The sequence below is a fragment of the Enhydra lutris genome, unplaced genomic scaffold, assembly GCF_002288905.1.
Source record: "Enhydra lutris kenyoni isolate GAN:26980312 unplaced genomic scaffold, ASM228890v2 scaffoldscaffold15, whole genome shotgun sequence".
Taxonomy (NCBI): Eukaryota; Metazoa; Chordata; class Mammalia; order Carnivora; family Mustelidae; genus Enhydra; species Enhydra lutris.
In genome coordinates, this window is record NW_019154099.1 from 31,370,577 (window position 1) to 31,397,297 (window position 26,721).

The following is a 26,721-nucleotide window of genomic DNA, read 5'->3' on the forward strand; positions in this document are numbered from 1 at the left end:
GGACCAGGAAGCAAACTAAAAAATCAGAAGCTAATAACCTCATAATTAACAAATCTTTTGCAAGGCGGCACATTTTGCATTCGTTACATTTCTATTTTGAAGCTTTCCGAGTCCTCCTTTTAAAATAATTATTTACCCGGTGTATTTTTTAGAATGTGGCACTATGGTTTTTTGGACTTTCTTATGTGTGACAGGTGTGTGGATCGTAAGGCCTTGCACCCCCTAAGCTGTGTGTGTGCTCACTCCACTGCAGGGAAATTCAGTCCCCCTAGCAGTTAGCCAGGGGCTTCACTCAATTAGAACTGTGGTAAAGAGTGGCTACAGGTTCAATTCTGAGTGTCTCCCCTTTCCCGAGACCACCATTTAATTCGATATAAGCTATTTCGTACTTTAGGGATGAAAGTCCAATTGGTGAAAATAATATCACCATCTTTAAAGATTGAGGTGAAGGGTAGAGCTAGCAAAAAAGCTGGTGAAAAAGATTCCGTGTAACATCATTAATCTGTTAATTAACTAATTAACTAATATGCCATCTCTCCTTATAGGAAAAATATCAACGTGAGCAGGAGAAACTCAGGGAAGAGTGGCAAAGGGCTAAGCAGGAAGCTGAGAGAGAGAATTACAAGTACTTGAATGAGGTAGTGTTGGAACGTGCTGTGTTCTCTGTCTCAGTGAAATTATCTGGGGAATGGAAGATCCTCTGTTTCACCTGCTTTTGCCACATATTTACTTACATAAGCTCTTTGAAAAACACAACGAGCTCTGATTTGTCAGAATTTTGCTCTGATGTTTCAGCCTTTCTCTTAGTTTCTCTACTGTATCATCAAATGGTTCTATTAACGAACCCTAAGTGCATCTTTCTCCTTCGCACTTGTATTTCCCCCACGTGTGGCTTTGGTAGCGATTAAAGGAAACCCCGGCCAACACTCAAACAGAACATGGGTAAATGAAATTGTGACGATGCACAGATTCGGACGGGCTTCTCTTTCCCCCTGGTCACACAGGAGCGGATGGTCCTGAGCTCAAACAGCATTTCTCTGCCCACGCGGGAGCCCACCGCGGCCGCCTGGGAAGCCTCCTGGGGTGAGGGGTCCAAGTCGTCCGATCAGGAAGGAAGCCGAGCAGGGGAAGAGGAGACGAGAGAGCCGCCCAAGGACGACGCAGAGGAGGACCAAAGGAAGAAGCTGCAGGAGCACCTGGCTCTTGAGGAAGAGACGAAACTGAGGGAGCAACAGTGTCAGCAAGAGCAGGAGCAGAAGCGGCGGCAGGAGGCGGCCCAGGAGCAGACCCGCCCGGCAGAGAGAGAGAGGGAGACTTCAGTCAAGATATACCAGTACAGAAGGTTTGTGTTGCCGCCGGAGCACACTGCGATGTGTTCACGTTGGCTCCGCTTCCCGGTTGGTCTCTACCATCCATTTGCTACACAAGCGTTACATGGTAGAGCAGGTCCTGTCCCCTTACAGCTGTTCAGACGGCTTCCTGTCACGTTAGAGTACCGCCCGGGTCCTCGCGGTGACCTTGGAGGCGCACATGAGCTGGATCTGGACCCCGTGGTCTACTTGACTTCCCACCGCTCTTCCCCTCCCTCCATCTGTTCCAGCCACACCGGTCTCCTTTTTCCTGCTTGAAAATGTCCAATGCATTCTGCCCCTGAACGCTGGCAGTTTTTAGTCCCTGTCCTTGCAGAGGCCTTCCCTCACCTCTTTCCTCGTCTTCTCATCTTCTTTGAGTCTCTGTTCATACATCACTTTCTCAGACTTTCCAGGATACCTCGTCTAAAACATGTGCCCTTTCCCCACACCGTCTCCCACATGCCTTACCATGTTTTATGTTCCATATTTGTCTGGAACCCTGAAATGTAAGAATGACATTTAATACTCTTTTTGTTCTGTTTGCTTCTGTAGCCCAGCCCTAGAACAGCGGCAGGCACTCCCTCTACAGGATGAGTGAATTGCAAATGTCTGTTGGTATCAGTGGGTCTTCTTTCTGCAGTGATTGATCAAAATGCTTTTATATATTTAGTTTTCAACCCAGAGACCATCTCATAAAGAGACTAGAATAACCTTGTTCTGATGTCAATTTCTCTAACTCAGGAAGAGTGTTAAAGTCCAATATGTTGACCATAAACTCTTCTTTCTTTCTTTTAGACCTGTTGATTCCTATGACATACCAAAGAGAGAGGAAAAATCTTCAGGGTTGCTTCCTAGTGACAGGTATGTGGGACATTTTGTTGTAATTTCATTGGAATAATAGATGAACATTTGAGGGCTCACCTCAATGTATTTTAGAACTATTTCAGCTCTTGATCTTTTGTGGGATATAAAGAGATCTTGCTGGTTGACCTTTGTATGGACTAGCTTTTGCTGTGTAACCCGCTACCCCTCAACTTAGTGATTTCACATGATTTTGTGGGTAAGTATTTTGGGCTGATCCTAACTGGCAGTTCTTCTAGTTGATCGGGCGCCTCACACATCTCCTACTAGTTTACTAGGCAGCTCTGCTTTGGGAGTTGGCTGTAAGCTGGAACAGTGAGAACAATTAGGCCATGTGCTTCCAAGATCCAGCAAGCCAGTGCAGTCTCATGTACATGGGGGCTGAGCAGAGAAGACAGAACTAAAGAGAGGAAGCAAGGTGCCTTGCAGTCTACATTCTGAACTGGCCCACCATGCTTCTGTCACATTCTGTTACCTAGAGTAAAATCACAGGCCAGCCCAAGTTCACCGAACAGAGAAAAATTTTACCTCTTTACGGGAGGAGCCACAGTGCAAGGGGAATGGACAGAGGGTAGAATTGTGTTCATTTTGTGCAACTGCCTTAATTTTTATTTTAAAGAGGTTGTAAGCAACGGCATCAGCTTGCCCCAAATGAAGTTACATGTGGACATCTGAAATGAGAATGTGGCCTTCTCTTAGTCTGTTGAGAAGTACTGGTCAATTCCAGTACATGTTAGCTATATCTTAAAATTTCCTGAGACATAAATTTAATGTTTCAAAATAATTTTTAAAATACTTTGCTGTTTTGAAATCACTAAGGACTTCTGAACAGACTCTGTCTATAAATACCCAGTGTATGACCATTAATTTGTGTTTTCAGAGCTGACATTTCTTCCCTAGGAAGTTTACCTTAGAGATATGGAAAGACTCGTCTCTATGGGCAATCAGGCTGACTGAGTGGGACTCCTAGTAGGGAAAATTAATATATAGATAGTAATGGGCTGACATTAAGCTAAAAAAAATTTTAGTGATGGATGCTCTTATTTATATTGAAGATTTCTGGGTAACTGTGGATCATTAAAACTGTGTATCTGCCTTGTTAAAAATATGCATTTATATATATATTTAAATAGTCTTTGTTTATGTTAGCTTATAACCTGGAGAAAATAATTACACTGCAGTGGAAAATGTAACAAATCCTGGAAAATATAGAATGCTGCTAGGCAGTTGTGGTAGAATAGGCCTTCGAGGTGTTAAGGGGTATGGCTGGACATTTTGTAATAAAAATCATTTTCTGTGTTAATACAAGTGAAACCATTCATGAAAGTTGCCACCAATTGTGATTACTTTATTATGGATTATACTTTATTATATGTTGTATGTATATACATATGTGTTGTATGCATGTAGGTGTGCAATGTATAGATATGATAATGTACATTATTCATTATCACCACTATTGTTTGAAGTTATGGTGCTTAGTAGAGTGAGGATGAGACCTGCCTAGACTGATTCAGAAACTTCAATGTTGTCATTACAAAACCCGGCATCTCTAGAGGTTGCCCATGCCTCTTGGCATAGCCAAGGTAGCATTTGGTCAGTGGCTGTTTGGGAAGAAGTGTCCAAAAAGTTGAGTTCTCGGCCTTTGGGCACCATGAAGGAAGAGATAGTATGATATTAGGTGATCTGATGACAGATCCTTGGTACAGCCTATGTGATTGAGATCTGGAAGGGAATCAAAGTGTACAAATTGGTTAAAAATCATAGACTTAATCATCCTACAAACGGGAGAGGGTCTTCATATGTTCTTCCCATGCTCTTCTCTTATTTAGAGACATCTACCTTGTACAACATGAAAAATTACTTATTAAGAAGGTAAATGTAGCTTTCCACAGATATAGGAAATAAATCAACTGCTTTTTAAAGTAATATCTTTGGTGTTCTTACATCATACATGTAAAAAATATGTTCTTGGGGCACCCGGGTGGCTCAGTCATTAAGCGACTGCCTTCGGCTCAGGTCATGATCCCAGGATCCTGGGATGGAGCCCTGCATCAGGCTCCCTGCTTGGTGGGAAGCCTGCTTCTCCCTCTCCCACACTCCCTGCTTGTGTTCCCTCTCTCACTGTGTCTCTCTCACTCTCTCACTGTTGTCAAATAAATAAATACATAAAATCATAAAAAAAGATGTTTTTAAGGAGATGTCTATAATATGTTGTGTTTTGTGTTGTAGGAACAAATCCAGATCCACAACTGAGCTGGATGATTACCCTACAAATAAAAATGGTAAATGTGAATTTTTTTCCAAATTCTTCAGCATAGTTGTTTGCTTATGCTATCGCAGGTTATGATCAGTATTTTTAAAGTCAATATAGTTCAGATTCATTAAGATTATGTAATTAGAATACCAGGTCTTTTTAACATTTGTGTATAAAAACAAAGCTATCTTATGCTTATTTTGGCTTTACTTTATAATGGAGGGAGTACTGGGAGAGTAAAATGGTTTTAAATAGCTAATGAAACATTTGGAAATTTTTCAGTGTTATTGGTAGTTTTGTATAGATCTTATCTTGCAGCCAAGGAAATGGGACAGAAAAGTTTTCTGCAGAATAACACGGGACTTAAAAATTGCTTATAAACTTGAAATTATACATTTAAGTGTCAAGATGTCCAAAAGTCCAAAATGATAATGATTTCGCTAAACATTTAAGTGTCAAGATGTCCAAAAGTCCAAAATGATAATGATTTCGCTAACCTGGCAAAAATGGTTTGGAACCTGATATTGTTAGTATAAAGTGTATTTTTAGGAATGCATGTAGCTGAAGTTATGTAACTAAGGAGGAAAAAACCACGAAGCAAAAAGCATCATTTTAAGCAGGGTTTGCATATGAGGTTTTGGGCAAAGCAGGGTGCTTGCTGGTCAGTTATATAAATGAATGAAGGTCCAGGTGAGGATTGGGGTGAATTGGGTAGACGTGACCACGGAGCAGAGAGCCACGTGGGAGAATGCAAGCTTGCTCCTGCCATATGGAGAATGCAAGTCCAGTGTTTCTGGGGTCAAAGAGAAGTTAAAAACAATGTGGATTTTCGTGTTATCTTTTAAGTGCTGACAAGGATAAATAAAATTTAAAGCCCTCTGTGAGCCAAACCACACATCTGCAGGCCTAAATGGTCAGGTGGCAGCTAGTGTGTAACCTCCAATTAAAGCTTGTAGAATTTAGTTTCTAGTAGGTTCTATGATCACTCCTCTTTAACTCTTAGGAGCTTCCATTATCTGGTCCTAGTTTAAATTTCCAGCTCTTCTGCTCTTTTTCCTTTTAGGGACCCTTAGGTAAAACCAGAACTTTCTCTTTTGCAGTTGGCAATTGAGATGCTTTCGGATCTGGTTGCTCTGGTCTCTCTTGTTTGCATTTCTGGGTTTCTTTTCCTGTGAATTTGCCTCTAGCCACCATTAAAAGCAAACTTTCAAGTTCTACAATCCTCTGTATGTGTTTTCTTCCCTCTACTAACCCTAAGCTCTTGAATAGAAGGCAGTGAACTTAAGAAATATGTTACTGAAAAACTTGGTTATGGCAATAAGTCACTTTTAAAGTAGAAAATATTTCATTTAAAATATGACCAAGTTGATAAGCTGTGGGCACCCACTCAGGTAAATATAGGTGAGCGTGAGAAAACGTTGGCCTTGTTCACTGCTTGCTGGAAGATGAACTAAGGCAGAGATGCACCGTGAATTTTAAAAAAACCAGCAATAGCGGTAAATCTGGAGAGTGAAAGGAAACAAATCCTTAGATGGAATTCTCTAATCCAGATCGAAGGGCGAAGAGACTTCAACATTATGGAAGTCTTACCCAAATCAGAAATTAATCGCAAATCCAATGAGACAAAGCCTTCAGGACAAAACCTAACTGGATTGTCATGCATGTATTCAACATCCGAATTATAGCTTCGTCAGTTTCTGAAAGGACAAACAAGCTTGATAATAGTCCTTGGTTAACATGTGGGTTACTTGGATATTTTTCAGTTTCACAAAAGCTATTTCAGTGATTGAGTGTGATCTCATTCCTACAATTTGGTCATTACTTATTCTAGAACTTACACCATGAAGACTCGAGTGAGTCGGCAGGAGATGCAGGCGTAGGTGTCTTGCTCTCCCCAAGGGGAGTGTCAGTTTTTGAACACATTGTCACAGCAAGTTTTCGATGAGTGTGTGTCTGATTGATTTAATTTCGGAAGGAAGGGACAAGTGGAAGAGAAACGATATCTAGCAAGCACTTTGTAACTTGATAGCGCTGAAGTCAGTGCTGGTTGTTTCCTTTTTGGGCAGCCTCCTTAAGTCTTCCGGAGCATGCTCTGTGGCGTGCCTCTGGGTGTGGTACTGGCATTTCCAGGAATAGCAGACTTTACTTTTATGTTCCCATGCAGCAGTCTCATTGAGAACTGAAGTTAGCATATGTGTACCATGTCACATCTTTTGCTACATTGTATTTGGAGATTTAACCACATCCCCCCCCCTTTAATAATGTGCTAATCCTACAGCTTCTGATGTGTTTTTAATTTAGGAGGCAATAAATATTTAGACCAAATTGGGAGCACTAGCTCATCACAGAGGAGTTCCAAGAAGGAACAAGTCCCATCGGAAGCAGAATTAGAGAGACAACAAATCCTTCAAGAAATGAGGAAGAGAACATCTCTTCTCAATGACAGCAGCTGGATCCGACAGCGCAGTTCCAGCGTAAATAAAGAGCCCATTTGTCTACCTGGGATTATGAGAAGGTGTGGGACGTTTTAGGACTTATATCCTCTTCTGTGCTCTGAAGCAGTTGTTTAATTTCTAGACACGCTGGTTACCCTGGACAGGAGAGGTGTCATAATTTCTTGTCTTATCTGAGGTTGAGCGGAGAGGGGAAAGTACAGTGAATGCCATCAGGCATATATTATCCAGTGCATATCAAGTGCCCCACGATATGCCTGTTACTTGTCTCCGTCATCTGACTTGCTCTGGGGACAATGTTTGGAGGCAGGGGTAGTGATGCTCTTTTTCCATATGGAGAAATGGTGGCTCCGGTCCAGAATGCACTTGGACAAAACCACATGGCCATAGGTTGCAGAGTGGAATGTGGAACTCTGACGTATGGTTCAAGCACTTGAATGTCCTTCCTTGAGAAATAAAATTAAGCCTCTTTTTATTTATAATGAGATAATGGTTTGATTGGAATCAAGATAATAGTGTTCATAAAGTACGAAACCCAATTTTTGAAACTCCAAGAAAAATATGTAGATATAAACTAATTAGAGATGAGAAGACTAATATTCTAAAAGATGTATCTTGGGTAAATGAATACTGAAACTACTTTTATTTAGTATTTTCAGAAGTGACAAACTGAGGAAAATCTATAACATGTGCAAAAGGGCTAGTGTACAAGTAACTTTTGTAAAGCAGTAAATAAAGTGTGATGATTTTATAGAAACATAGATAGGTGATATGAGCAGAAGCGTTTACAGAAAAAGAAACTAAGTCAGTAAACATTTAAAAGATCAGCACTTCTGGTGCGCCTGGGTGGCTCAGTGGGTTAAAGCCTCTGCCTTTGGCTCAGGTCATGATCCCAGGGTCCTGGGATTGAGCCCCGAATCAGGCTCTCTGCTCCATGGAGAGCCTGCTTCCTCCTCTCTCTGCCTACTTGTAATCTCTCTAAATAAAATCTTTAAAAAAAAAATCAGCACTTCTCCTAAAACAACAATCCCATGTCTCGTTACGAGATTTGTAGATTTAAATGATTGACTAGCTCAATCCAGTATTGACAGTGGTATAAGGAAACAGGAGTTCTTGTCCCCAGTTGAGTGGAAAGTTTTTCGTTATTTACTAAGCAAAAGTTTTTATGTCCATACCCTGTGAGCAGTTTAGTTCCTGACACTTTATATTCTGAATGGATTTGGATAAGTATGCAGAGATATGTCAAAGGATATGTGCTTCAATATTATTGGCAATAGCAAAAAAGAAAAGAAGCAGAGTATCTATTAATAAGAGTACTTAGCACTTGCTAAATAAAGAGCGGCACGTGGATCAACCCACTAAGTTTTGAGGTGGCAGACGATACGGCAATGCCTCTTTCTTTTATCGTTGTATTCGTATTCTGCCTTATCACAATTTGTATCAAAATTGACTGGCCAGCTCTTTGGATGATGTTGGTGGGTCCCTTGGACAGTTATAGTCCTTTTGAACTGGGGTTGACAAAATTTTTTTTGGTATGAAGGACCAGATAGTAAATAATTTTGGCTTTGTAGGCCACGTCAGTCTCTATCACATATTCTTTGTTGTTGTTGTTGTTTTTATGACCGTTTGAAAATTAAAAATGCCCTTAGCTCACGATTTGTACATCTCCTGACGGTGAGCCATAAATTGCTGAACCCCTGTTGCTGACACTGCCCTGAGAGCTCATCGGGGGCTGTTGGTCGGGAGCTTCTGCTTCCTCATGGCCTCTCCACACAGCTGCTTGGGCTGCCTCATGACATGGCACCTGGATCCAAAGAGGAAACCTTGTAGGCGAATAAGCCCTAATGGACAAGTGTTTATCAAACCTCCATCTGTATCATGTTTGCTAATGTCCCACTGGACTAATATGTCACATGGCCAAGAGAGAATCAGTGCGAGGGGACCACACAGTGGCAGGGATGCCAGGAGGACGATTCCCTGGGGGCCTCTGAAGTACCATCCATTGCATGAACTGACATGAAGATAGCTCTAGGATAACATCATACCTGGAAGAAAGAGAGTTATACAGAGTATGCATTGTAGAGTAGTCCCGTTTGTTTAAGAGTGTTAAACTCATGAACACATTACAGATGTATATAGACGTGGCTCTACTCATGTCAGTTGGTCTCTCTATGAAAATCTGTGTGTAAACAGAAAAAGTCCAGAAGTTAACCTGTGGTCACCTCCGGGAATTAGGGCAGGTAAATTGTGATAAGTGAGGGTGGAGGGAAATTTTATTCTTCCCTCAGATACCCTTCTATATTGTTTGGATCTTTCTCATCAAGATGAGGTAGTTAGTATTTCTGTAATTTTAAAAGAAAAAAAATACATATTTTGAACTTGGGATAAAAGATCAAGTTTTAAATGTAATAACAAAATTGACCTGTTAGAAATAAACCATTTATAATTTGGAATCAATCTCTGTAGATCAGAATTGATGTAAGCACGTGATTTAGAGAGATTTTCTGAAAGTTATATTTAAATCTGAAATTGTCCCCAATTAAATATAACTTTCTGAAAGTTATATTTAAATCAGTTTTTGAGCTAAACTCTATTTTATTTTTCAATGATTTTTGGGCATCTTTTTCATTTGTTTATTTGAGAGAGAGAGAGAGAGAGAGAGAGAGAGAGAAAGACAGCGAAAGAAAGCAGGGAGAGAGAATAGAAGGAGAGGGAGAGAGAATCCCAAGCAGACTCTGCACTGAGTGTGGAGCCCGATGCGGGGCTCGATCCCAGGACCCTGAGATCACAACCTAAGCAGAAACCCAGAGTCATCCACTTAACTGAGCCACCTAGGTGCCCCAGTTCTATTTTAAATGCATATTCAGTTCAAGGGGAGTGGTTGATGAATGCTTCTATGAGATGTACATTAGACAGTTGATTAAATTCAGGGTTTGGGGTGAGTGAGGACTGCACAGTAGGAATGGTCTGGATTATTCTGAAATCAGGGAGACACTAGTTTGAAAGCCAGTTCTACCACCAACTAGCTCTTTCTCGTATGGGCAAGTTAACTTCCATGAGATAGCCCCCCCCCCCAAAAAATACCTGCCTATAGTGAAGATTAAATGAGTCAAAAATTTTGTGGCCATGTTTAGTCTAATACCTGACATATGTAAGTGTCTAAAGTGGTGGGGTTTTTTTTTTTTTGGTTGGGTTTTAAAAATTAAGATTGATGTGTCTGATCTGTTGAAGATTTAAAGAAGGAATGTATGTCTTTATAGTAATTTATTTAAAAAAATTTTTTTAGTATTTTTTAGTATTTAGTATCTTTTTTAAGATTTTTTAAAAATTTTTAAAATATTTTTTATTTATTTAACAGACAGAGACAACAAGTAGGCTGAGAGGCAGGCAGAGAAAGAGGAGGAAGCAGGCTCCCAGCTGAGCAGAGAGCCTGATGTGGGGCTCGATCCCATGACCCTGAGACCATGACCTGAGCCGAAGGCAGAGGCTTAACCCACTGAGCCACCCAGGCGCCCCAGTATTTAGTATTTTTTATAGTATTTTTTTTTTAGTATTGTCTTTCCCAGTTTGGTGTTTTTTCTTTAAGCACCAAGTGAAAAAAATAAACATAAATTAAGATTAATTGAAACATCGTGATTCTGATGAAAAGAAACTTTAGTTATTGAAGGTAATTTTATATGTCACTGTTAGATTAATACCTACTTAACAAAACATAAAATGGATGTTTTAGGGACTATAATGATATATGGATTCTAGCTCAATGTATTATATAATCTTAATTAACTCTTTCCATGTTTCAGAGGTGAATCTCTAGATAACCTGGATTCCCCAAGATCCAATTCTTGGAAACCATCCCCTTGGCTCAATCAGTCTTCAGGAGTCCATGCTTCTTCCTCCATTCAAGACTTCAGTCGCCCCCCGCCTCAGCTGGTGTCCACCTCAAACCGGGCCTACATGCGCAATCCATCCTCCAGCATCCCCCCTCCTTCAGCGGGGTCTGTGAAGACCACTACTGCGCCTTCCCCCACACCACGCAGCCATTCTCCTTCAGCATTGCAGCCGAGCTCCCAGCTACGCAATAGGTGAGCACCTTAGTCTCAGGGAGATTTTTTTCATTAAAATTTCCCCCAAAGTCCTGTCCAGATTTTCTAGTGAAAACCAAAAACAAGCCTTTTGGAATCTATGAAATTCAGTGCTTCTTTACCAAAATCGATTAAAGCCTTCATAATGGTTTTCCATGCTACCCCAAGAGCATTTATAGGTGTCTCATGAAGCCATGGGAGACCTTTAAAACGTGTACCTTGTTGCCACTGTCTCGTTTGCTTTTGCTTGTGGTCAGTGCAGACATACTCGTATAATTCTCAGTGTGGAAGCTTAAAAATACACAGTAGCTTTGTGAATGCATTTGCAATTTATGAATAAAAGCAGCATTGTAAAATGTTTGATTTTTATTGAGGCTGTAGTATAAACTCGTTTTCTAGGAACTGAGTCGAAAAGGAAAGCATTATAATCAAGCTCCATTGTCTGTGGAACTTTTAACAAGCTGGGTAGAGAAATGTTAAGTAGTTAGATACTGCTCTTTTTGTTTGTTTGTTTGTTTGTTTGTTTGTTTTGTTTCTGATTTTCAAAACCGTTGCTGGCTTCTTATCTAGTTTGCGAACATTCTGCTCAGACTACGTCTGCTGAATTCTATAGGTTATATGCTGCAGGAACTGGGGAAGAGTTATAGCTCTAGGTCTTGACTCAACTTGTCTTTTGATGTGGAGTAAAGCCCAGATATCAACATGTGTTGGGGTTTGAGGTTTGGGTAGCTTCTCTACAGACCGTCAGTGCTTCATGAAGCCATATTCAGCAGTGTTTCTGCTCTCGTCCGAAGGGAGTGCTATTGGCTTATGGGATTTTGCAAGTGAAATACTGAAAAGTAAAAACACAGTGATAAGTACTGGAATTTTTTTTAGCTGTCAAGGGATTTTGTTAGGAAAACATATCCATCTAAAATAATGTTGCTTGTACCAGGATCTCTAAAATGTGTATCATGGGATTTGAACTAAGAAGGGGCGCAAATGTGTGGTAAATGTTGGGCAGAGATGAAGGCTCCCAAGTAGGAGGGAGGCCGAGGAGAGAGTATGCATTTGCTTACTGAGCTCCACCATAGGAGGACAGATGGGACACAGGCTGTTGGCTTTTCTGCCCTGGGAAGGTCTCTGTCTTGGAGGTTGCCCTATTATGTGAGGCACTTGGCAGTTCTGTACTTTCACTGTCACTAACCTGTGCCGGTACTGTGGGATGCAGTGGTACTAAGTGACCTTTACCTTCCCACCTGGGAAGACTTGCAGGAGAGACTTCCATCCAAAGGAGAGTAGACACCCTCCATACTTGTGTCCATGATAGCTGTCAGCCACTTGTCATCTTCTCCCAGAGGCAGTCCGGGAAGCCAGAGACACCCCCAGGAAAGCACTGTTCCTGCTGTGTCACTAGAAGAGCCTGTGAATGAGGAGGAGGATGGGAAAATAAGGTTAGGATGGTAGAAAAAGCATGTAGTGCCTTTTGGGTGGAGCTGGGGCTGCCCTCCTAGCGTCCTGACGGGTGTGACAGGAGTGTGGCCTGGCTTTGGCTGGCGAACTTGCTGGGTTAGAGGAGGGAAAGACTCATGCTGAATACAGATGTGATCTCAGGAGAATAACGTCAGGAGTTAGGGAATGGACTAATTACACTGAAATTGTTAATTTACACGAGTAGGTGTCAAGGGTTTCTCAACTATCACGGAGCTCTTTCGAGGTACAACATAGCATGCTTTGATTGGTTGGTGACAGTTTTCCTCCCACAGATCTATACTTTCCTAAATAATTATTAATTAATGTCAATGCCAGAGTGTGATTTTAAGTAACCTTGATTCGCGCCGATGAAAGCCTCCCTTCCATTCTCGTTCCGCGTCTAGGTCAGTCAGTGGGAAGCGCGTGTGCTCCTACTGTAATAACATTCTGGGCAAAGGAGCTGCCATGATGATCGAGTCCCTGGGTCTTTGTTATCATTTGCATTGTTTTAAGGTGAGACCAAGATGAACAGCCTGCAGGTCCGCAAAGCTTTGCTTGGAGAGCGCATGGCTTCTTGACGCGCTGGGCGTGAATGTCCCACTAACAAACTCGGTGCTACATTTTGTCAGTCTGTGCTGCACTTTGAATCGCAAATTGCCTGTTCTCAAATCTTGAACCTAGTCACAAAAATTAAATCCTGAAACACTATGCACTCCTGGTCTTCAGTCTGTTAAGATTCTGTGAGTAAAATTTACAGCTTATAAATCCTTTCTTTAACATGCTGTCATAGGCCTGCTTGAAATATAATTTACCAGCATTATTAACGGCATGGGGACATGCAATTGGGAGTGTCCGGAACCGTAGCTTTGATAGGGAGAGTATGTAATGAAGAGCATCATCAAACATTTTTGCGATTGCAAAGCCTGCTTACACCTTATGGGATTTGCACAAAAGAACTAAGCCTGTAATTACTTTGTCTTTAGAGACCCCTCCTCATGTGATTCTAGAACTTGCAGTGGGCTAGAAAGAGACCCTGGTCTTATCTCTCGAGTCCCGCAGAGCACAGCTTGTTTAAGCTCGCGTATCACTGCCTTGAGCAGCTCCTGGGCAGAACAGAACCAGTCCAAATAACCAGCGTTTGAGCATGTGCAACCAAAATACACAGCCTGGAAGTGCAGGTGCCGTATGCAAACATTCGCCAAGCGGGGGCCACAGGCCACCGGGCATTGCCCACCTCAGCGGACAGTGCCAGAACCCCACTCCTCATTCATTCTCTAGTTCTTCCCTGTGATGCCTTATCCTCTCACATTCTGCCGCAAGAAATGAAGACTCAATTCTTTCAAGCCAATCAGCAGATCAATTTTACTCTTTCGGCATATTTAGAATGATCATTTTGGCTCTTAAAATTAGACTTATGAATTCTTTAATGTCTCCTCTGGCAGGCTTGATTTTAATCTACTAATTATCTTTGGGGCTTTTCTTTTTTTTTTTTTTTTTTTTTTTTTTTTTTTTTCTTTGCTGAAACATATCTAAGAGCTTAGAAGCTGCATTCTGCTCAATTTCTCCCCCCTGCTGGGAGTGCTGCCGGAGTTTGCAAACTGACTGACTGTGGTGATTCTTTCTTGTCCATCAGTGTGTGGCCTGTTCGTGTGACCTCGGAGGCTCCTCTTCAGGAGCTGAAGTCCGAATCAGAAACCACCAGCTCTACTGCAACGACTGCTATCTCAGATTCAAATGTAAGAGAGCAAATCAGGGAGAAAATTTCTTGTCTTTTAAGGAGGCCACGGGTTCCTATGCATTTCCCTGAACCTGCAGCCGTGTCCCCCTCCGGCTCCCTGCCTTAGAATTCCAGGCTTTAGGAAGCTTCGTGTGTCGCACCCCCCCACCGCCCTTTCAAAGTGGGTATGGTGAGTGGGTCAAGGCTCCAGACTCCAGCCACTCTAGGGAGGCTTGAGGGGCCGAGGGGTTGGAGAGGGATGCCTGCCTGAGTCAGGACGGCCTCCTCTGCTATCTGCTGTGTGTGTGGAAAAACTTCTAATGATGTGAGGCTATTAATAAACTTAGACAGTTTAAAATGACCCTTCTGTGTAGACTGTACTCTGGTTCGTGGCTAGGAATCAGTCCTTCATTATCAGCAGATTTCTGTCACTTCACAGTGGGCTTTGCTTCTGTGATTTAGAACATGACCAACTTGAAACACCGTGGTCTGACAGAGGGAGTGGGGAACAGCTTGTGCTTTGCTACTCTATAAGCCTGTGTTAGTATGATTAATATTTTTAAAAGGAGAACACGAATTCTGATTATATGGTGTTTCGGTGTCACTTTTGGGAAAACGGAGTTTTTCAAAAACTTGACATGCTCATCTGTGTCTAAGCATGTGTTCGTTTGTGTGTTATAAAACCTAGGATAGCTCCAATGTATTGCATATCGTTTTAGCCACGTAGAGACAACCATTACTGCTGTTGATACTTTGAAACTTGATGGTGGTAACATGTGTTTCTTCCTTATTGTGAAAGGGTGTTACAAGTGGTACCAGCAAACCATTTGCTTTTGAACTCTGAGGTATTTATATGGCCCTTTATGTGAAGAGTGCTTTGAAAACGGTTTCAGCCCAGTCAACTCTCTTTTATCTGTCAGCGGGATGGGAACCTTCTCTCCCTGGCATCCAGTTCTTTTCTGGATGCGACCACTGAGGTTGGAGAGCGGCAAGGCTGGGCATCCAACGGCGGGAGTGTGTGTATGTGTGTGCGCTTTTCTCTTTTGAATCAAATTCCCAGGCCAAATAGAACTGATTTTTGGAATATTCAGGGGGAAATTGCCCATGCCTTTGCTCTCCTCCAGTACAAATAATAGAGAGTTGAGTGTAACTTGTTTCTCTGTCAGCAGTTTATTTTAACTTAATTTTTGCAAAGAAAGGATTTTAGAACCGAGGCTGTGATTTGTTTGCCTAGCTTTATCCCAAATGAGTACAAGGTCACTCTTTCTACCTCACGGGGCCATTCTCTGAGTGATGACTGCTATACCCAGGGTGGCGATATCCAACTATTTCTCTATCCTAAGTATTTTTCTTTTTTTCTCCTTGCCTGATCAGCTGGACGGCCAACCGCCATGTGATGTAAGCCTCCATACGAAAGCACTGTTGCAGATAGAAGAAGAGGTGTTTGCTGCTGATGTAGATCTATAAATATGTGTTGTATGTCTTTTTTGCTCTTTTTTTAAAAAAGGATAACACTTTTTTTTAAAATTTTTTGCCTCTTTAGATTACATCAGAGCATTATAGTCTTGGTAGCACCTGTATTTTTGTTGTTGTTTATTTATAAGAAGGTGATTCTGTGTGTTGGGGGGACGGAAAGTGCAGTATTTACTTTTTGAATTCAACATCTTAAAAGCACAAGGGAAAAATAAGAATGAAATATTTTTGATGCTGATGATGATCAGGTTTGACTTTCTAGTGGTGTTTTGAAGAGGGTTATTTTATTGTTTTTTTTTTTAAGTTCTGAAACATTATTTGAAATAGTTAATATAAATATATAATTGCATTTGCTCTGTTTATTTTAATGTATACTAAATTAATGCAGAACCGTATAGAAATTTCACTAAAATCTACCCATAAATTTGCTTTCTGTGTCCTTCTTTTCATCTATGTAATACTGTGCTTTTGAAAAAAAAATTTTTTTAGCATATGTGACATTTTATTTGCTTGGTGAGGGGATCTCTATTTTCTTCACCAGAATGATCACTAAGCAATGCCCAATAGAAAGCTGCTTCTTTTCATTAATACAGAATCATCATGGTTTGTATACCAGAAATTTTCTCCAGGAACTAGTAAGCCTTTCTGTTCCACTGCGTTTGTAAATAAACTTGCTGAACCATTAAGGACTGGTTCTCTTTTTTTCTTCTGTGTGTGTGTATGTGTTTGTCTACCTCCCAGACCTTTTAATCCCATTTCAGTATTAAACTTTTATTGATATTTTTTATTTAGCATCTTTACTGAGATAAAAAGTGACATATAACTAAATTCATATATTTAAACCATACAATATGACAAGTTGGAAATGTGTGATTACCTATGAAATTACCACCATAATCTTCATATTGTTTTTACTGGAAAACTTTCACTAAGAACTTTATTTTTGATGGAAGGTTGTTTCTGAATGCCATACCCTTCTATGGTAAGAGGAGAATGAATAGTGAATTGTTGGATCTTTTCGATAAATTTTTTATTCTTCTGCTTCCCCAGTGATAAAGGAAAATAGCAGTGAGTTTAGAAAATCTATAGAGGGGGGGAAAAAACCCAAATGTACTTTGTTTTAGAAATCTGGAATGGTGAGGCAAGAATATAAAACTTGAGCGTGTTTTGAGCAAAAGTATCAACTCGCATGAATCCTTTGTTACAGTCAGAGTAGGATGGGTAATTCTAGGGTATGAGAACTGTATTTGGAATCAGTTAGAAATAAGCTCTAATATGGGAAAATATTAAAAATTTAGTTTGCTTTTGTTTTGTAGTACTTATTACTTTAATAATCTGAAGTAAAGAATGTGCTTATTGGGGCATCTGGCTGGCTCAGAAGATAGGAACATATGACTCCTGATTAGGTTTATAGCTTTAAGCTTTAAGCCCCATGCTGGGTGTAGAGATTATTTAAAAAGAAAATCTTAAAAAAAAAAAAAAAGATTGTGCTTCTTGAAGAAAATTGATCAAATGCCCCAAAACATAAATATAACACCCAATTCCCAAACTCCAAAGACAAGAGCTCTATTTGAACTCATTCTGTATATATTTACCCTGCATTCTTGGCATTGGATTGTGAATTTTTCTGTGTTCTTAAAATTGTTTCTATTTGTTTATTAATGGTTGCATAGTGCTCCATTGTTTGGTGCTTTTAATGTTCAGTTGATAATTCTGGGTATATTTCATTTGTTTCTAATGAACATTTTAATATATATAATATGATTAGCTATATCCATATAAATATATTTCTAGTTGAAATCCTGTGATGGACTCATCATATTTCTTTATATTGTCATAGATATGAGCTCAGGTTAAAATATGCATTTTTAAAGCTGTCATGATACATATTGCTGAAGTGGCTTCCAGAAAGATGCCACCAGCTTAGATCCCACAAGCAGTACGTGGGCTTGTCCATTTCCGTGTGTGCTTGCCAAAATCAATTTCTTTTTCTTTTTTTTTCTAAAGATTTTATTTATTTATTTGACAGAGATCACAAGTAGGCAGAGAGGCAGGCAGAGAGAGAGGAAGAAGCAGACTCTCCACTGAGCTGAGAGCCCGATGCAGGGCTCGATCCCAGGACCCTGGGATCATGACCTGAGCTGAAGGCAGAGGCTTTTATCCACTGAGCCACCCAGGTGCCCCCCCAAAATCAATTTCTGTTGCCTCGTTTTCTCCCTGACATTCAGTAGCCCTCAATGTGTAGTAGCTGTGAAAATTAATAAATAAACCCCTGCTTCAATTTCAGTCCTGTTAATTCTGCTTGTTCAGGCCTCTAGTGCAAGCTTTAGTTCATACGTGGCGATTTTAGCTTTCTGATCCGACATCCTTTCTTTTCGTCCTTCTCATCTAAGTCTCTTGACTTTTAATCTGTTCTGTTGACTTTAGGCCTTTTTTTTTTTTCACGTTTCTCACATTACAAGATAATGTGATAACAGTTTTCTTAGTGCAAATTATTAGGACATTTTTCAGAGGTTTTCTTCTAAGACGCTGGTTCTACAGGACCTCTGTATACTCCATGAGTGTCACTTCATCTAAGAACAAGGAAAGATGCTGTCATCCAACATTTTTTATTCATACTTTATGTCCCAGGCAGTTTTCAGCACGGTAGACAGAGCAACACGTAAATTCAGTCTTGCTTTTAATGGCGCTTAGATTTCTAGTTGGGAGAGAGAAAGACAAAAAAAGGCGCAAAATGGTAATCTCCAATATGGATCATGAAGAACAGGTGGTGGTGTGAGGAGGACCTTCGCATGCTGGCCGTGGGAGTCTGGCCATGGTTTTTTATAAGCGTTGTCGGAGGCTGCCTGTTTGACCTCTGAGCCAAAGCCTGAGGGGATGAGGGAGCAAACCTTACAGATCGTTGAGGGAAAGCATTGCAGACATAGACACCCGCACGTGCAAATGTCTTAGGGTAGAATATTTGGTGTGTTCAAGAACCAACCATGGGGTTGGAATGGAATGAGAGAGGGGATGGGAGGAGATGTGGGGAGGGAGGGAGGGCCCAGGTCCGCAGACAATTCTGGGATTTTGGCTCCTATTTTGAATGAGATCGGGAGACATTGGAGGGTTGAGCAGAGGAGGGAAATGAATTACATTTTACAAGGACTACAGACCACTGTGTGAATAACAGATAGCAGAAGGGCAAAGGTAAAAGCAAGGAGACAAGTCAGGACTCTATTGAATTTGTGCAGGCAGAAGATGTTTTCTTCAGTATGGTAGGGGCAGGGGAGGTAAGGAGGAATGGGCAGATTGGATAGTGTGTTTATATGCCTTGAAGGTGAAGCTGACAAATTTGATGACGGATTAGAGGACTCGTGAGAGAAAGGGAAGAGTCAGAGTCTAAAGGGTTGTCTTGAGGAGCTGAACATTAGAATCTTCATTTTCTGAAATGGATAAGGTTGTGGGTAGGATGCATTTGGGGTGGGGGGGCAGAGAGGTCAGAAGTTTGGTCTTCAAACATGGTCAGGCCGAACAGTCTATAGATGAGTAATGACCGTGTCAAGGAGGCAGCTGGCTATGCGAGTCTGGAGTTCAGGGGGTCAGGCCAGAGAGACAAATATAGGGCCGCCAGTCGATAGAGAAAACTTCGCTGGGGATCGGGAGGACCTGCCCTGGGTTCTGACTAGAGAAGATGTCCAAGGACGCATTCCTGAGAAGCCTGGAATGGTGCAGTGCTGGATGCAGAAAGAAAGTAACATGAAAGTTTATTCTATTCAGGAATGTACTCATGGCTTTTTACCTAATGTTCATTTATATCACAGGGTGAACACCACCAAAAAAAAATACGATCTGTATTCCAAAAACCACACATGGACTAGTCAGCACTCCTGTTAGAATTGAGGGACCTGTCTCTTAGGATTTGGCAAGGCTGGGATTCTTCTTTAACATCCATCCCTGCAATCTGGAAGAGGAATTAAATGCATGTTAGTACAGGTCCCAGGTCATATCAGTAAAAATGGCCTTAAAAAACCCTAATTTGTCTTTAAAATCCATAAGTTTGGGACAGGAAAAAAACCAGCTTTGCGATTCTTGTCCTAAAACACATAGATGCTGGGAGTATATTTGAGGAATACAAAGCAATCCTTATTCTCCAGCGGAGAAGAGGAGCACATACTCTAGATATTCTAGTCCCGGGGGTGCCTGGATGGCTCAGTGGGTTAAAGCATCTGCCTTCAGCTCAGATCATGATCTCAGGGTCCTGGGATCGAGCCCCGCATTAAGCTCTCTGCTCAGTGGGAAGCCTGCTCTTCCCTGCTCCTCCCCCCACCCTGACTGCCCCTCTGCCTGCTTGTGATCTCTGTCTGTCAAATAAATAAATTAAATCTTAAAAAAAAAAAATTCTAGTACCTGGTGTGAGAGGCCAGGGCACTACAGTGTGTGAGAATCCATAAGGCCTTTACGCTAAGGGAGTAGAAGCAACTTCCCAGCTGAGTTGATATTTGAACAGCATCTTCAAGAGCAGATACAATCTTGGCAAATCATGTAGAAGGAAAAAAACACCATTTGAGTGGAGGTCCAACTCCTGGAGTTTGCTTCCTTAACTTTGCATTCCCATCAAAACCATACACATCGTTTGGCCTGTTTTGAGAGGAATGGGAAGATCCCTTGATGGTCTGTGTGTGGTAGTGTGTGCATGAAGCTCTGTGGGTTTGGCCTAGGGTGGAGAGACGGCAAGAAGGAATAAGGTGAGAGATTATGACTCTGAAATGGGACAAGACCTAAACGGTAGTGAAAGAATAGCTCTGGGACCTCAACGTTGTGTAGGTTAGAGACAGATGCTGTAGCTTGGGATGAGTTCTGTTTTAGACACACTGTAAAGCTGACATGTGAACAGAAGTCTCTAAAGGTAGCTGAATTTAGATTTAAAAAATGATGTCCATTGTTCATTTGCATGATCAAATTGAAGTTTATTTCCTCACCTGAGAGGATGTCAGGAGGGTGGATTCATTCAGCAGTTCAATAATGTCATTAAAGACCCATTCGTGGCCATTCATCTGAGGCTGTTTCGCCATCCATGAGGGTGGCCTCATCCTAAGGGTAGTTACTATCATGATTACAAGATGGTTGACAGGCTTCATGCTTCCTTGTTCATATGCACTGGAAGAGAGACTGACTCCTCATTGCTCTTAAGTACGTAGGGGAACTTTTCCAGAAGCCTTTAGAAAAACCTCTATCTCCTTGGCTGGACTTAGGTTACTTGCCTGTATCTGAAACAAGGGTAATCCCATCTTCTGGTAATCAGGACCCCCTTAAGTAGGGTCCAACTTCTAAATCATGCGATTGCCGATTGGCGTATGATTGAGTAAAGTCGGGGAGCCAACCACAACATGTACCACAGTTAGCTTTTATGAATTCTCTAGAAGATTGAGTATTTGCATTGTGCAAGACCCTGTCTTGCATTCATAATTAAAACCTTGTCAGTGTGTTTCTTAACAATACAGAAGAGACAGGGGAAGGGATGAGAGTATTTCCTTTCATCATATTCAACAAGGAACATTTGAGGGAGTAGCTGATAGAAAACTTAAACTGTTCAAGCAAATATAAAAGATCAGCTCATGGTGGTGATGAGGTGAAAAACTGGGAAAGTGGATAATTTGTGAATACTTTGTTTATATAGAAGTGTGCAAAAATGGTCTCTTTTTCAGGTTTCTTAGATAAAAATTCATGAAAGAAAATCATGGGTTAAATACTCATCTTTTATGATTAAATTTTAAGCTTTTTAAGATTATAGATTTTATATGCTATAATCCCATGATATCGTTTAACACATGCAGTTGACTCTATAACTCTCCTGAAGATTCTGTTTGACAACTGTGTGTGAAGCTCCTTAGAGTTTTCTCTATTCAAGATCCTCAAAGCTCTTCCTGGACAGTAAGTATTTTCAACACCCATTTCATAACACAATCCTGTGGAAGATTATTAAAGCATCCTGCTATTAAAATTAGATTAGAGAAAAAAATAGTATTTATTTACCGTTCCATAGGAGAGACCTGGCAGAAATCAGGAAAATTATGCAGTAGTAATTTCTAGGTTAATTCAGGTTTTTAGCTTATGTATTTTGTGTGGTACTTGTTGCTAGGTTTTTGTGTGTGTGTGTGTGTTTTTGTTTGTTTGTTTATTTCCAGCTAAAATGCCTTATTAGATCCGTAATGACTTCAATGTCACAGAACTGCATGGGAGGCATTGATCTGCCTGTTGCCACTTCAGGCTACATAGAGCATTTCTCTTACATTTGTCAAAAGCTCATTCACCCTTCTGACCTGTTCTATGGTAGCAGGAAAACATCAGTCAAAGACGGCCAGAGGAAGTCTGTGCCCTTAAATCCATTTCTTGCCTCCAAATGAGACAAGCGCCCTATGATTCCTTAGTCATAAAATGCCAAGTTTATGGCAGTTTCAAGTTCAGACATATAATGAGGTTTTAGATGGCCACGATGCCTCCGTTCTGATTATGTATAAGTTCTCATCTGGGGTATTTAGCTCCTAGCTGCGGAGGAGACCAGATGGGAGCAGACAGGAGAGAAGACAGGAAAGAACCTCTCTCATTACCTGAGTTCACCTTAACAAGTGTTTACTGAGTACTCACTACCTGCCAGGTTTATTAGGGACATGAGACCAAATGCGGTGTTTTCATAGGATGAAGTTTAGTTATGAAAAATCAAGATTTTTGTCATTGAAATTAATATTTACTTACAGCCCCAGTCTATCTAAAGGCAGAAAAATCTAGTCTATTTCTTCTCTGAAGCTTTTTCAGGTGTAAATCCAGTCAAATCAGGATTTTCTGTATCCCCTCTTCTTCTCCATGGATGGCATCTGATCTTTGGCCTTACTTACCTAGGGGCAGAGTCATGGCCCTGGGGTGGGCCTGTGGAATCACTTTGTTCCCCCTGGTTTCTAGACCAAAGTTCACTGCAGCCCTCTTGTCCTCTCTGGTCTTTCCAGTTGGTTAACCCTACATGGTGGCCTCTCCTGAGGTGTCCCCTTCCCCATCTGATCAATGGCATGGAGGTCCATGCAGTACAACCTATCCAGGATTCTGCTTGAGCATCCATCCCTTCTCTTCAAATATATCACTCCCTTGATCAGCCTGTCTGCTCTTTTAGCAGAAGGTCATCTCTACACCCTTGGTCTTCAATCACAGGTTCCAGAGATTAGGATGGGGCATCATTCAGCATTCCCAGCCACTTTGCTACTTACCCGCTACACATAGGAGTTAATATCCTCCCCTCGTGCCTCTTTAAAGGGAGTATACTAGGATGATTCTGACAAAATATTTTTCTCAAATTGTATTTACACATGTGTGCCCATCACTAAAAGATTAATAAAATGGCATTTGTAGTCTCAGTAGATTTAATTTTCAGTGGGGTGGTGGTGGTTCCAGTGACTTGGACATTGCCTGCTTTTCTAGATCTCGAAGCATTTCTTGTGGGAGTGGTCTCCACAGTGAGCTGCAAGCAAGATGATCCACTGTGTTGTAGGAAGAATAGATCACATTCATTTACGTTTTACCCTTCAAAAGAAAAACTTCAAGCTTCTCTAATAGTTCAGAGAGGGTTGGCACATCCATGCCTGTCTTGATGTGTGTTAGTCCCGTATGGCACAAAAACCATGGAGTATCCGAGGGCTGACTGGGAATTCCACACTGTGCAGGGGTTGACGATGGTGCCCCCAGTTGGCATGTCCTGGTGTACTACAATTTACTCGTGGCATCACCTTGCAAGATCTGAAAAAAACGGAGCATGAAGAAGAACCTCTACGAATTTGTCAGTGATGTTTAAAGTCAAGATTTAATCTGTCCTTTACATACCACATAAACATACCACATTGATACATGTTTACAGGTGTGTTTTGCAGGCAGTGGAGAGACAAATCCTGTTCTTCCTGCAGAGGTTAAAATAGCAGCAAGGCTGGCAAGAGCATAGAAACCGACACACCCGTGTGTTCCTTTGGCAACAGTGGAGAGGCAGAGGAAACATTGCTGAAGTCAAGAAGACATAAGCATGAAAACAAACAATTCATTGTAGGTTTGCTACAGTTTGCAAAGTGTCTGCGCCATAGCTCAGTGTGTGGTATTTGTTCAAGTCTGTCTCACGTTCAAGTCTGTCTCGGTGATGGACTACAAGAAGAACTATTTCTTTATGAGCCATCAAAAGGGAAATACCCCAACGGATCTAAGCAGCAGTAAATTATTTTTGTATTATAAATTATTTATGGTAAAACTGTGCATGTTTACACATTGATGAAACTATTTTGGAATAAGAAGGAGATTATAGGACATAGGTACAGAGAGTTTTCTATTATTATTGTTTAGCTATTTTTACATTATTTCCCCCCAAGTTTTAGCTTGAAATTGTAGCCAGAAATTCACAAACGTTAATCTTATAAAGATCCTTTTCCAGCGATTTGATACACATATATATTGTGAAAGGAGGGCCCCAGTTGAGTCAATTAACCTATCCATCACCCGCATGGAGTGGTGCTCCCTTATCCTGGTTTTTGCGTTCTGAGGTTTCGGTTAACAGCCCCTTCCACGCCCCAGGATCTGGAAGCAGATGATCCTCCTTTCGACTTGTGATGTATGGTCAGAAAATGATAGTGGCCTAATGCTCCCTCACGGTGCCCCTGTCGCTCACCTCTTCATCTCATTACCTAGGCATTTTATCACTTCCCATCAATGCAAGAAAAAGGGTAGGATAATTGAGAGACCACATTCAAATAGCTTTTATTACAGTACATTATTATAATTCTATTTTATTATTAGTCACTGTTAATCTCTTACTGTGCCTAATTCATAAATGAAGCATTATCTTAGGTATGTGTGCTAGGAAAAAACATATATGTCGGATTCGATAGTATCCGTGGTTTCAGGCATCCACTGGAGGTCTTGGAAAGTATTCCCTGAGGATAAGGGGGAGACTGTTGTATTTGTTCTAGTTTTTTTGGGTGAAAACATTTAAGTTCTCAGCAGATTTCAGTTATACCATACTGTGCTATCGACTGTGGTCACCATTTTATACATTAGATCCTCAGACCTAATTCGTCTTGTAACTGAGAGTTAATACTCTTTTAGGAAGCTCATCCTATTTCCCCCACTGCCCAGACCCTGGCAACTGCTTTTCCACTCTTTACAAACAAGATCTTTACTAGACTAGAATAACACTTTGTAATAAGATAGAGAATGACCATGAAAATCTTGTGGTTTTTTAAAAATTTTTTATTTTTGCTATCCTTCATGGCAATAACATTTGATGTTTCTGTTTTCTTTACTCCATTTGGCAGTAGTTGAACTTGAAGATGTTACACATTTTTTCCTTTGCAAGAAAAGTGGTCCAGATTTGTTGACCTGTGCCTTTTCCTTGGCTATCTGTGGTTTTCCTAGCAGATATTTAAAGTACAAAAACATAATAATCTTATTGTACAATAAAGGTGCTAATTTAAAAATAAATAAAAAATAACTCCTTTGGAAAAAAAGCATAGGCCATAGAATACCTTGAAAATTCATGTTTAGACAGTTCCTGTTGTTATAGGGTTTTGTTGCAAAAAAAAAAAATAACTATTTCATGCATAACAGTTCTCACTGGAAACTAACATGCTTAAAAATATTTTCAAATTACACACTTTAGAGTTTGAAGTAATTTAAGTATACCCAAACAAGATTTAATGAGTGATTAAAATGGGATAAAATTTATCAACTCATTTTTAAAAGCTTTTATTTTAATTCCAGTTTACCAGCTCTTTTTTTTTTCCAGCTCATTTTTTTACCAGCTCATTTTATTTATTCATTTATTTGACAGACAGAGATCACAAATAGGCAGAGAGGCGGGGTGGGGGGGAGCAGGCTCCCTGCTGAGTAGAGAGCCCAATGTGGGGGCACGATCCCAGGACCCTGGGATCATGACCTGAGCCGAAGGCAGAGGCTTTAACCCACTGAGCCATACAGGTGCCCCTACCAGCTCATTTTTAACAAACCTTCTGCCTAAATGGTAGAACTGAGCAATGAGTGTCAGGATTTAGGAGCAACCAAGAACAAACTCTCCACGTGCCTATTTGTAACACCCATGCAGACCGAGAATGCCCATATGCTAGCTCACATCCAAATCTTCCAATTTTTTCTTCTAATCTTTTCTTTAATCAACAAACCAAGGTATTTTATAAAATTAGGGATTAGTCATTCATCCTTGTGTTCACAAAAACATCTAAAAAAATAAAAATTTTGAGGGAAGAAAGTTGATTACCAGTAAATGGTTTAAAATAACTGCTTTTTATATCAATCTCATTACCTTCATTTTTAGCATATTTTAATGTACAAAACCTATTCTAATACTTGTATGTGATTTACACATAAATGCTAATAATGGGGGCATCTGTTTCTTTAATTTTTTTTCTCCTAAACTGTGGTGGCCACATGATTTTCAAAGGTGGACTTAAAAACGTTTACAGTCCTGGCAACCGAAACCCAAAGAAGCAAATTGAATTGAATTAAGGTGTCTCAGACCAGAACTGGAATTGAGGTCTGTCTTTTCCTGTGTTCATTTTCCCATCTTACATCCTTTTAATGTGTTTTTATTACCCTAGGTGAAGAGGATTTACACCTGCTGGAGAATTGGAGCATTAGCAGTGGGACTCACTCTATTGTTTGGTTATAACACAGTTGGGGGTAAGAACTTGAACTTCCAGAGACCTACATCTCCATGGGAAAAGCCATGGGTGAGCAGATACAGCAAAAGGTCTTACCCGGATTTTTGCTCTTTCCATAAAGAACTGTATTGTTTTGTCCTGCAACTCCTTGAGGGTTGGATCCAAATTTTCTAATTATTTTGTACCACCTTAATGGCAATTAGCACCACGTATGAGGTCAGGACAGTGCAAGGGTTAGACAACAGTGAATATCGAAAAGTCACAGGATCTGTGGTGGGGGGGTCTACTAGATGTATGACCTAGACTGACTGACTTCCTCTCCGTGATGCACTCTTCTCATCATTTTGTGTGTGTGTGTGTGTGTGTGTGTGTGTGTGTGTGTGTGTGTGTGTGTG

General features: G+C 40.8%; 1 protein-coding gene across 2 annotated transcripts in view; it reads left to right on the forward strand.

The window, feature by feature from the left end:
• LOC111147023 (LIM domain 7) overlaps window positions 1-15,765 on the forward strand; it is a 94,934-nt gene extending 79,169 nt beyond the window's left edge. For both annotated transcript variants that reach the window (XM_022502869.1, XM_022502870.1), the window contains 9 exons: window positions 546-638; window positions 1,005-1,342; window positions 2,148-2,213; window positions 4,446-4,498; window positions 6,772-6,985; window positions 10,724-11,005; window positions 12,862-12,970; window positions 14,091-14,193; window positions 15,549-15,765. In XM_022502869.1, coding sequence (XP_022358577.1) covers window positions 546-638; window positions 1,005-1,342; window positions 2,148-2,213; window positions 4,446-4,498; window positions 6,772-6,985; window positions 10,724-11,005; window positions 12,862-12,970; window positions 14,091-14,193; window positions 15,549-15,571 — 1,281 coding nt within the window. In that variant the 3' untranslated portion in view covers window positions 15,572-15,765. The remainder of the gene's footprint in view (window positions 1-545; window positions 639-1,004; window positions 1,343-2,147; window positions 2,214-4,445; window positions 4,499-6,771; window positions 6,986-10,723; window positions 11,006-12,861; window positions 12,971-14,090; window positions 14,194-15,548) is intronic.
• The last annotated feature ends 10,956 nt before the right edge of the window (window positions 15,766-26,721 follow it).